A 12,019-nucleotide genomic window follows, 5' to 3' on the forward strand; every position below is an offset into this window, starting at 1 on the left:
TATGAGACACATTTTAATACCATGTGTAGACATATTTCGGGAAAATGTGGGCACAGTCAGAATGTGGACAAGATCAGAGTGGTATACTATGAAGCAAGCTAAATCTACTCAGGATATTATACAGCTAGCCAGCTTCAGTTAGGTTCATATTCCAGGTCAGGCTTCATACATACTAAGATGGTAGATATTACTCATCCACTGAACTCTTAATTGAGAGAATGCTGAAACATCAATACATGGGCACATTTTCATTTGTGTCAAAATCAAAATAAAAGAAGAGTTAAGAGTTAAGAAGTAGGCTTTGACAAGTGACATTTTTATTTTATTACTGCATGAGCACCTTTTTCCCACTCATATCACTTGTTTGTTGTGAAAGATGGCTGCTGTTTCATTGGCTCTTAACCAACCTTGCCATTTTGTTTTTTCGCATTGTTTGTAACTCATTTTGTACACCATGTTGCTGCTACCATCTCTTATGACTTCAAAGAGCTTCTGGACATCAGAATAGCGATTATTCACCTCGAATTGGACAAATAATTTGTTAGACTCTGGTTAGACACGGGGCGGGGGCCTATGTATATTTGTAAACAACAGCTGGTGCACGATATCTAAGGAAGTCTCAAGGTTTTGCTCGCCTGAGGTAGAGTATCTCATGATAAGCTGTATCATGATTAACCAAGAGAGTTTTCATCTGTATTTTACGTAAATGTCAGACTGATGTTGGCACTAAAACCACACTCAATGAGCTGTGTACCGCCATAAGCAAACAGGAAAACACTCATCCAGAGGCACCGCTCCTAGTGGCTGGGGACTTTAATGCAGGGATGTTAAATGTGCAAGCAGAGGGAAAGATTTCTAGACCACCTTTACTGCACACAAAGAGATGTGTACAAAGCTCTCCCTAGCCCTCCATTTGGCAAATCTGACCATTAATTCTATCCTCCTTATTCCTGCTTACAAGCTAAAATTAAAGCAAGAAGCACCAGTGACTTGGTCTATAAAAAAGTGGTCAAATGAAGCAGATGCTAAACTACAGGACTATTTTGCTATCACAGACTGGAACATATTCCGGCGTTCTGCCAATGGCATTAAGGAGTACACCACATCAGTCACTGGCTTCATCAATAAGTGCATCGGTGAAGTCGTCCCCACAGTGACTGTACATACATACCCTAACCAGAAGCCATGGATTACAGGCAACATTCGCAGTGAGCTAAAGGGTAGAGCTGCCACTTTCAAGGAGCAGGACTCTAACCCGGAAGCTTATAAGAAATCCCGCTATGCCCTACGACTAACCTTTAAACAGGCAAAGCGTCAATACAGGACTAAGATCGAAACGTACTACACCGACTCCGACGCTTGTCGGATGTAGTAGGCTTGCAAACCATTACTGACTACAAAGGGAAGCACAGCTGAGAGCTGCCCAGTGACATGAGCCTACTAGATAACTTCTATGCTCACTTCAAGGCAAGTAATACTGAAACATGCATGAGAGCATCAGCTTATCCGGATGACAGTGTGATCATGCTCTACGCAACCGATGTGAGGAAGACCTTTAAACAGATCAACATTCACAAGGCCGCATGGCCAGGCAGATTACCAGGACGTGTACTCTGAGCATACGCTGACCAACTGGCAAGTGTCTTCACTGACAGTTTCAACCTCTCCCTGTCTGAGTCTGTAATACCAACATGTTTCAAGTAGAACACCATGGTCCCTGTGCCCAAGAACACTAAGTTAACCTGCCGAAATGACTACAGACCCCTGGCACTCATGTCTGTAGCCATGAAATTAAACACCATAGTGCCCTCAACGCTCATTACTAAGCTAAGGACCCTGGGTCTAAACACCTCACCCTGCAACTGTATCCTGGACTTCCTGATGGGCCGTCCCCCAGTAGTAAGGGTAGGTAACAACACATTTGCCATGCTGATCCTCTACACAGGGGCTCCTCATGGGTGCGTGCTCAGTCCCCTCCTGTACTCCCTGTTCACTCATGACTGCACAGCCAGGCACGGCTCCAACACCATCATTATGTTTGCCGATGACACAAGTGGTAGGCCTGATCACCGACAATGATGAGACAGCCTATAAGGAGTAGGTCAGAGACCTGACCATGTGGTGCAAGGACAACAACCTCTCCCTCAACGTGATCAAGACAAAGGAGATAATTGTGGACTACAGGAAAAGGAGGACTGAGCACGTCCCCATTCTCATCGACGTTGCTGTAGTGGAGCAGGTTGAGAGCTTCAAGTTCCTTGGTGTTCACATCACCAACAAACTAACATGGTCCAAGCACAACAAAGCCAGTCATGAAGAGGGCACAACAAAACCTATTTCCCCTCAGGAGACTGAAAGGATTTGGCATGGGTACTCAGATCCTCAAAAGAGTATGTTGCATCACTGCCTGGTATGGCACCTGCTCGGCCTCCGACGGCAAGGCACTACAGAGGGTAGTGCGCAGTACATCAGCGGGGCCGAGCTTCCTGCCATCCAGGACCTCTATACCAGGCGGTGTCAGAGGAAGGCCCTAAAAATTGTCAAAGACTCCAGCCACCCTAGTCACAGACTGTTCTCTTTGCTATTGCATGGCAAGCGGTACCGGAGCGCCAAGTCTAGGTCCAAGAGGCTTCTAAACAGCTTCTACCCCCAAGCCATAGGACTCCTGAACATCTAATCAAATGGCTACCCAGAACAGTTGCATTGCTCCTCTTTATTATTATCTATGCATAGTCACTTTAATAACTACACCAACATGTACATATTACCTCAATTACCTCGACACCGGTGCGTCCGCACATTGACTCTGTACCGGTACCCCCTGTATATAGCCCCGCTATTGTTATTTACTGCTGCTCTTTAATTATTTGTTTTTTTTTAAATATTTTCTTAACTGCATTGTTGGTTAAGGGCTTGTAAGTAAACATTTCACTTTAAGTTCTAATGTACACCTGTTGTATCCGGCGCATGTGACAAATAACATTTGGTTTGTTGTGTTGTTGCCATATAATCCATAGAAGGGTTTTGGAATCTCTAACCCTAGCAATTCAACTGGACAAACAAGTAGCTTCAAAAATGCTCAGAGGCAACATCCTGAGAAAGTATGGTCTGGTCAAAGGGCAAATGAAAACAGGCTAACAAGTCTTCAATACCCCAGGAAAAAGCAGTGTAACATAATTAGCACAGTCACAGAAAAGAAAATCACTAGATTCTATGAACGTGATGCCAACAGTAGAGCACCAACAGGGAAAAAGGACACACTAATGAGGAACAAGAAGAAAAAGCAGAAGTGCCTCTTGAATGGCACAATTCAGAACCTTTATCAGAATTTTAAGAGGGAATATTCAGAGATTAAAATGTCCTACACTGAATTCTGCAAAATATGTCCTTTTTGGGTTGTCAAGCCAACTGGCCAGGATAGGGACACACGCCTCTGCAAAACCCGCACCAACCTCCAGTCCATGGTGGACAAACTACGGTATCACAAAGTGATCAGCTGCAGCAACATTGAGAACCTTATTGAGTCTTTGTGCTGTGAGAACCTGAAGAAAGAGTGCATGTACACGGACTGCTCCCTTTGGAAAAATCTAGTTTTTTATGATAAATACATGTTTTCAGCTGTCACAAAGGCAAGTTTATACATTCAGGCGCTGTGTTGAATTATTAAGATTAGGAACACCTTAAAAATCACTTAAAAAATATTCAATACAAGTTCATGTACAAATGTATTAGAAAAGTGTTATAAATAAATTGCATGATATTTCATTTTCAACTAAAATGTATGTTTAATGATGAGATGGAAATTGCATTTGTCTATGGCTGTCTGAGAAAAATGTAAATCATATTTACATTCCTGAATAGTACGATCGCAGCCATTATCAAAAACAATTATAATACTGGTAAAATGGTGTTTCAATAAGTTTTCATTTCTGAAAGCTTGCAGGGCCAAAGTGCCCAAAGTTGCACACCTGACTACATGTAGACAAATAGTATTATAGTAGTCTATCAAAATAATCAGACCAATTATTTTAGTAAATATAACTTTGACCATATGTAATTGTTTTGCTTTAAATAGTAAAGTACAACTTTTTAAACTTCTTCTACTACCTCAAAAATATTTTTAAAGAGCTAAAGCAAGCCGCCCCACAACTTTACAACTTGAATGAATTAAAATGATCCATTCAGACAAGATGGGCAGTTAGGAAGATCTTTGTATAAACATATACACTAAATGTGTAACGTTCGTCGAAATAGGTAGACCGAGGCGCAGCGTGATTTGGGTTCATCAAAATGTATTAGAATGTGAACCAGCAACACAAATAATAAACAGAAACAAACGAACGTACAGCCTTGTAGGGATCAAAAGCAACAATACAAAAACAAGATCCCACTAACAACAGTTGGGAAAAGGCTACCTAAATATGATCCCCAGTCAGAGACAACAATAGACAGCTGCCTCTGATTGGGAACCATACCAGGCCAACATAGAAATACAAAAACTAGACTACACATAGAAATAATAAACTAGAATACCCCCCAGTCACACCCTGACCTACTCCACCATAGAAAATAAAGGCTTTCTATGGTAAGGGAGTGACAAAATGAAAGAGAAAAATGCATGACAAATGTTTTCAGGGAATAAAGTACATACAGGTAACTGCCAAAATGATGGAAACACTTGAGTAAATGAGGGATAAAATGTATATTGAAAGCAGGTGCTTCCACATAGGTGTGATCCCTGAGTTAAAATCAATTAAAGCGGCAATATGTAACTATGTGGAACCTGACCAAATTCACATAGAAATGTGAGTTATAGATCTGTCATTCTCATTGAAAGGAAGTCTTAGAAGCGTAAGATCTGTTCTATGTGTTATTTCTATGCTTCCCGTTTTTGTACACTAGCTTCAAACAGCTGAAAATATAGTATTTTGTTATGGAAAATATATTTCACAGCGGTTTAGATAGTACAATGATTCTCTACACTACACTTGCTTGTTTTGTCACATAAACTGAAATTAGGCAAACTATTAGAATTTTAGCAACCAGGAAATGGCAGAGCGATTTCTGCATGGTGCATCTTTAACATCGCCATTATTTTGGCTACCATGGCTATGCCCCCATAGGATGACAATGACATGTGGTCATTGAATGGTTTGATGAGCATGAAAGCAATGTAAACCATACGCCATGGCCGTCTGTCATTAGATTTCAACTCAACTGAACACTTATGGGAGATTCTGGAGCGGCACCTGAGACTGTGTTTTCCACCAACATCAACAAAACACCAAATTATGGAAATTGTTGTGGAAGAATGGTGTCGCATCCCTCCGATAGAGTTCCAGACACTTGTTGAATCTATGCCAAGGGGCACTGAAGCTGTTCTGGCTCATGGTGGCCCAACTCCGTTTTAAGACTTTGGTCTATCCTTTATTTTGGCAGTTACCTGTAGCTAGCTACTGTATAGTGGAGTTTAGTGCCAGGCCAGCAGTGGACGTTTTTGATGTAGTGTGTGAGATAGATCTGGGGGAAAATAACTGGAACACAATGTTGTCAGGCCACTTTGTACTGGTATCGGCATGACAACCCCTCATCTTTCTCTATTCCTGTTGATACTCAAGGTCACAGCAACCATCAAAAAAGCTTCACAGTTGTGTCAGACATACAACTGAAAAAGTGTAAATGTGATTTTGTCCGAGCAGTGAAAGTTACATGGGTCAGATTAGTATTTTTATAGACAAGATTGGAAAGAAAATGTCAGAAGACAAGGGGAGGAAAATAATCTAGATGTCTGGAGGTAAAAAAAATATATTTGGCACTCTGCATTTTGGGATATTTACCCGCCTATCCAAATGCTACTTATCTGGTGTGTATAACCATCTCTTTCTCCTTCCTTCCTTCCTTCCATCCCTCCTTCCCTCCGCAATCCGCCCTCCTCCTTTCCTCCTTCCCTCCCCCTACAGCGCCGACAGAGGTGGTCTTCTCGTTTGACGTGGGCAACGGCCCCTTTGAAGTGCGGGTGGAGACAGGCGATGTGGCACTAAACGACGACAGGTGGCACCGTGTTCGAGCGGAGCGGAATGTAAAAGAGGCTTCGCTGCGTGTGGACGGTTTCCCCAACGCCACACAGAAGGCCCCCGCCGATGGTCACATCCATCTGCAGCTCAACAGCCAGTTATTTGTAGGTAGGAAAACACTGCTACTTCAGACCACTACCTATCCCTCCCTCATTCGAGACAGAAATAAACCAGACCTGGGTTAAAATACTATTTGTAATCCTTCAAATACTTTAAGCGTTTGATCTAGCCTGCCCTGGTGAATGCCTGTTGGGTGGGGTTTGCAGTTGTGGGACTACTATATCAGTTCATAAAGGCAGGCTCAAGCACACACAGATAAAGTATTTGAAGGGAATTTCAATAGCATTTGAACTCAGGTCTGCCATTAAGAGGAATAAGCATGCGTGATATAAATGGCTCAGTGAGAGGTGCTAGGCTTCCTACATTCACCAGCCCTATCCACGTCTGTCATTTGTAATAATGCCGTTTTTGTCTGCTTTCCAAAAGCTACCCTATTCCCTATATAGTGCACTACTTTTGACCAGAGCCCTATGGCCCCTGGTCAAAAGTATTGCTCTACATAGGGTATAGCACCCTGAGATTCTTCCTGTTTGTCTCCACTCCCTCCTTCAGGAGTGTGCCAGAGAGCAATTCAGAGAAATTAAGCCATTTGTGGCCGTTTTCTGTTTTCTCTGTTTCCTCTGCCGGTGGTGAACAGAGACTATGAATCCATAGCTTCCAAATATAGGTAGCGGTAATTCCAGATGGAATTGGTGTTTGAAATATTGTGACATTTCTCTCCTTTTTTAAATGTTTTGATCAGTACAGCATAGTTCAAGAGGTAAGTTAATAAGAGAACGAGAAGGCCCTGCTTCCAACAGTAAGATGCAGTGGATGCACCACCTATAAGAAGCAGCCGCCGTCACAGTAATAGTTTGAGAATGCTCATGCATTCTCAAACAACCTGGCTCTCAGGCCATCTGTCCATTGATATGCATTTGCTTGAAGCTAGGTTTAATAAATCTATTCTGTACCTACGTCAGACATCTATATTGGGAAAATTCTTTGGCATATAGAGCCTATCAGGACCATTGTGCTGGTTTTCAGTCTGTTTTTGCCCCAGACTATTCCAATGATTTAAAGAAAGGAAAACACTAGGAAAAACACTAGGAAAAACAGGCTGTTGTATAACACTTTATCTACAAGCAAATATTGAGGATGCTTCTTTCGGTCTGTTATATCCACAAACATCCACTTTGCTGGAAAAACGAACAAACAGTGGATGCAGGCAGAGTCAGAATGAGAGAATGAATATTGATATGTTGGATGTCTTTAGCCAGTAATCCCTTACAGTGCTTGTGAGGGACCATACTCTATGTAAAACCTACAGATTGTCCTGGGGTTCATAGGAAGTTGGCCTCTATTGGTATTATGTGTCACGGTTTGATAAACACACATTTTGTGATTTTATATTCAGAACGTATGTGTAGAAAATGCTTTCAGCCCCTCTCCTGAACACTTCCAGCCCTCTCTAACTCTTAAAACAAGTAGCCTACCTACCGCAAACAAGGTGCCAGCATGCTTAAGTTCGGCTAGTGTATCGTAGCCAGTATACACCTCCTCAAAATAGTCAACATTTTTCTAAGATAACTCAAGAAATCTGTCATTCATTTTGACGTTTTTTTTTTTTTTTTACATATAACTAAGATGTTTTGCGCAGTATTTTTTTGTAAAAAAATATGCATTAAAACGAGTCTTCTCTCGTTGAATGACAACAAAAAAATACACTGCCGATTTTGCAGGTTTTCCTACTTACAAAGCATGTAGAGGTCTGTAATTTTTATCATAGATACACTTCAACTGCAAGAGACGGAATCTAAAACAAAGCCAGAAAATCACATTGTATGATTTTTAAGTACTTAATTTGCATTTTATTGCATGACATAAGTATTTGATATATCAGAAAAACAGAACTTAATATTTGGTACAGAAACCTTTGTTTGCAATTACAGAGATCATATGTTTCCTGTAGTTCTTGACCATGTTTGAGCACACTGCAGCAGGGATTTTGTCCCACTCCTCCATACAGACCTTCTCCCAATCCTTCAGGTTTCGGGGCTGTCGCTGGGCAATACGGACTTTCAGCTCCCTCCAAAGATGTTCTATTGGGTTCAGGTCTGGAGACTGGCTAGGCCTTGAGATGCTTCTTACGGAGCCACTCCTTAGTTGCCCTGGCTGTGTGTTTCGGGTCGTTGTCATGCTGGAAGACCCAGCCACGACCCATCTTCAATGCTCTTACTGAGGGAAGGAGTTTGTTGGCCAAGATCTCGCGATACATGGCCCCATCCATCCTCCCCTCAATACGGTGCAGTCGTCCTGTCCCCTTTGCAGAAAAGCATCCCTGAAGAATGATGTTTCCACCTCCATGCTTCACGTTTGGAATGGTGTTCTTGGGGTTGTACTCATCCTTCTTCTTCCTCCAAACACGGCGAGTGGAGTTTAGACCAAAAGGCTCTATTTTTGTCTCATCAGACCACATGACCTTCTCCCATTCCTCCTCTGGTTCATCCAGATGGTCATTGGCAAAATTCAGACGGGCCTGGACATGCGCTGGCTTGAGCAGGGGGACCTTGCGTGCGCTGCAAGATTGTAATCCATGACGGCGTAGTGTGTTACTAATGGTTCTCTTTGAGACTGTGGTCCCAGGTCTCTTCGGGTCATTGACCAGGTCCTGCCGTGTAGTTCTGGGCTGATCCTTCACCTTCGTCATGATCATTGATGCCCCATGAGGAAGATCTTGCATGGAGCCCCAGACCGAGGGTGATTGACCGTCATCTTGAACTTCTTCCATTTTCTAATAGTTGTTTTCCAACAGTTGTTGCCTTCTCACCAAGCTGCTTGCCTATTGTCCTGTAGCCCATCCCAGCCTTGTGCAGGTCTACAATTTTTTCCCTGATGTCCTTACACAGCCTTCTGGTCATGGCCTTTGTGGAGAGGTTGGAGTCTGTTTGATTGAGTGTGTGGACAGGTGTCTTTTATACAGGTAACGAGTTCAAACAGGTGCAGTTAATACAGGTAATGAGTGGAGAACAGGAGGGCTTCTTAAAGAAAAACTAACAGGTCTGTGAGAGCCGGAATTCCTACTGGTTGGTAGGTGATCAAATACTTATGTCATGCAATAAAATGCAAATTAATGACTTAAAAATCATACAATGTGCTCTGACAGCGCTAGATAGGCGGGAGACTCCGGCAGCGCTGGAGAGGAGGAAGGCTCCGGCAGCGCTAGATAGGCGGGAGACTCCGGCAGCGCTGGAGAGGAGACAGGCTCTGGCAGCGCTAAACAGGCGGGAGACTCCGACAGCACTGGAGAGGCGAGGCGCACTGAAGGGCTGGTGCATGGTGCTGGCACTGGTGGTACTGGGCCGAGAACACGCACAGGAAGCCTGGTGCGGGGAGCTGCCACCGGAGGACTGGTGTGTGGAGGTGGCACAGGATGGACCGGACCGTGAAGGCGTACTGGAGAGCTTGAGAGCAGGGCTGGCACAGGACGTGCAAGGCTAGGGAGATGCACAGGAGGCCTGGTGCGTGAGGCTGGCACAATCTTCACCAGCCGACTAACACGCACCTCAGGACGAGTATGGAGCGCTGACCCAGGTGCCATCAAATCCCCGACACGCTCCGTCGGGCGAATTCCATGCCTAAAGCACCAACACAGCCACTCCCTCATAACTCTCTCCTCCAATTTCCCCATTAACTCCTTCACAGTCTCTGCTTCGCTCACCTCCTACACCGGCTCTGGTTCTGGTCTCCTCCTTGGCTCCTCACGATAAACAGGGGGAGTTGGCTCAGGTCTGACTCCTGACTCTGCCACACTCTCCCTGAGACCCCCCCCCCCAATACATTTTTGGGGCTGACTCTCGGGCTTCCGTCCACGCCGCCGTGCTTGTCTCTCCAACTCCATTCTCCTATAACCCTCTTCGTACTGCTCCAGCGAATCCCAGGCGGGCTCCGGCACTCGACCGCCCACCTGTCTATTTCCTCCCAAGTCGTATAATCCAAACTTTGTTGCTCCTGCGGCCGCTGCCTGTCACCACGCCGCTTGGTCCTGTTGTGGTGGGTGATTCTGTAACGGTTTTCTTGTGGTGAAGGAGAGACGGACCAAAATGCAGCGTTGTTTCTATTCATGGTTCTTTAATAACGAAGACTATACATGAATAGACTAACAAAAACAATAAACGTGCGAAAACCTAAACAGCCCTATCTGGTGCAAACACAGAGACAGGAACAATCACCCACGAAAGACTCAAAGAATATGGCTGCCTAAATATAGTTCCCAATCAGAGACAACGATAAACACCTGCCTCTGATTGAGAACCACTCCAGACAGCCATAGACTATGCTAGATACCCCCACTAAGCCACAAACCCAATACCTAACAAAAACCCCAAGACAAAACACACCACATAAAAAAACCCATGTCACACCCTGGCCTGACCAAAATAATAAAGAAAACACAAAATACTAAGACCAGGACGTGACATCAGCACATTCAACTATGTAAAGAAAAAAGTATTTAATAAGAATATTTCATTCATTCAGATCTAGGATGTGTTATTTTAGTGTTCCCTTTATTTTTTTGGAGCAGTGTATATACAGTGCCTTGCGAAAGTATTCGGCCCCCTTGAACTTTGCGACCTTTTGCCACATTTCAGGCTTCAAACATAAAGATATAAAACTGTTTTTTTTTGTGAAGAATCAACAACAAGTGGGACACAATCATGAAGTGGAACGACATTTATTGGATATTTCAAACTTTTTTAACAAATCAAAAACGGAAAAATTGGGCGTGCAAAATTATTCAGCCCCCTTAAGTTAATACTTTGTAGCGCCACCTTTTGCTGCGATTACAGCTGTAAGTCGCTTGGGGTATGTCTCTATCAGTTTTGCACATCGAGAGACTGACATTTTTTCCCATTCCTCCTTGCAAAACAGCTCGAGCTCAGTGAGGTTGGATGGAGAGCATTTGTGAACAGCAGTTTTCAGTTCTTTCCACAGATTCTCGATTGGATTCAGGTCTGGACTTTGACTTGGGCATTCTAACACCTGGATATGTTTATTTTTGAACCATTCCATTGTAGATTTTGCTTTATGTTTTGGATCATTGTCTTGTTGGAAGATAAATATCCGTCCCAGTCTCAGGTCTTTTGCAGACTCCATCAGGTTTTCTTCCAGAATGGTCCTGTATTTGGCTCCATCCATCTTCCCATCAATTTTAACCATCTTCCCTGTCCCTGCTGAAGAAAAGCAGGCCCAAACCATGATGCTGCCACCACCATGTTTGACAGTGGGGATGGTGTGTTCAGCTGTGTTGCTTTTACGCCAAACATAACGTTTTGCATTGTTGCCAAAAAGTTCAATTTTGGTTTCATCTGACGAGAGCACCTTCTTCCACATGTTTGGTGTGTCTCCCAGGTGGCTTGTGGCAAACTTTAAACGACACTTTTTATGGATATCTTTAAGAAATGGCTTTCTTCTTGCCACTCTTCCATAAAGGCCAGATTTGTGCAATACACGACTGATTGTTGTCCTATGGACAGAGTCTCCCACCTCAGCTGTAGATCTCTGCAGTTCATCCAGAGTGATCATGGGCCTCTTGGCTGCATCTCTTTTCAGTCTTCTCCTTGTATGAGCTGAAAGTTTAGAGGGACGGCCAGGTCTTGGTAGATTTGCAGTGGTCTGATACTCCTTCCATTTCAATATTATCGCTTGCACAGTGCTCCTTGGGATGTTTAAAGCTTGGGAAATCTTTTTGTATCCAAATCCGGCTTTAAACTTCTTCACAACAGTATCTCGGACCTGCCTGGTGTGTTCCTTGTTCTTCATGATGCTCTCTGCGCTTTTAACGGACCTCTGAGACTATCACAGTGCAGGTGCATTTATACGGAGACTTGATTACACACAGGTGG

The 12,019-nt window shown here is 43.6% G+C and overlaps 1 protein-coding gene across 2 annotated transcripts in view; it reads left to right on the top strand.

Moving 5' to 3' along the window:
- LOC110537019 (contactin-associated protein-like 4) overlaps positions 1-12,019 on the top strand; it is a 219,319-nt gene that overhangs the window by 154,274 nt on the left and 53,026 nt on the right. For both annotated transcript variants that reach the window (XM_021622727.2, XM_021622728.2), the window contains exon 17: positions 5,961-6,182. In XM_021622727.2, coding sequence (XP_021478402.2) covers positions 5,961-6,182 — 222 coding nt within the window. The remainder of the gene's footprint in view (positions 1-5,960; positions 6,183-12,019) is intronic.

This window comes from Oncorhynchus mykiss, chromosome 12, assembly GCF_013265735.2.
Source record: "Oncorhynchus mykiss isolate Arlee chromosome 12, USDA_OmykA_1.1, whole genome shotgun sequence".
Lineage (NCBI taxonomy): Eukaryota > Metazoa > Chordata > Actinopteri > Salmoniformes > Salmonidae > Oncorhynchus > Oncorhynchus mykiss.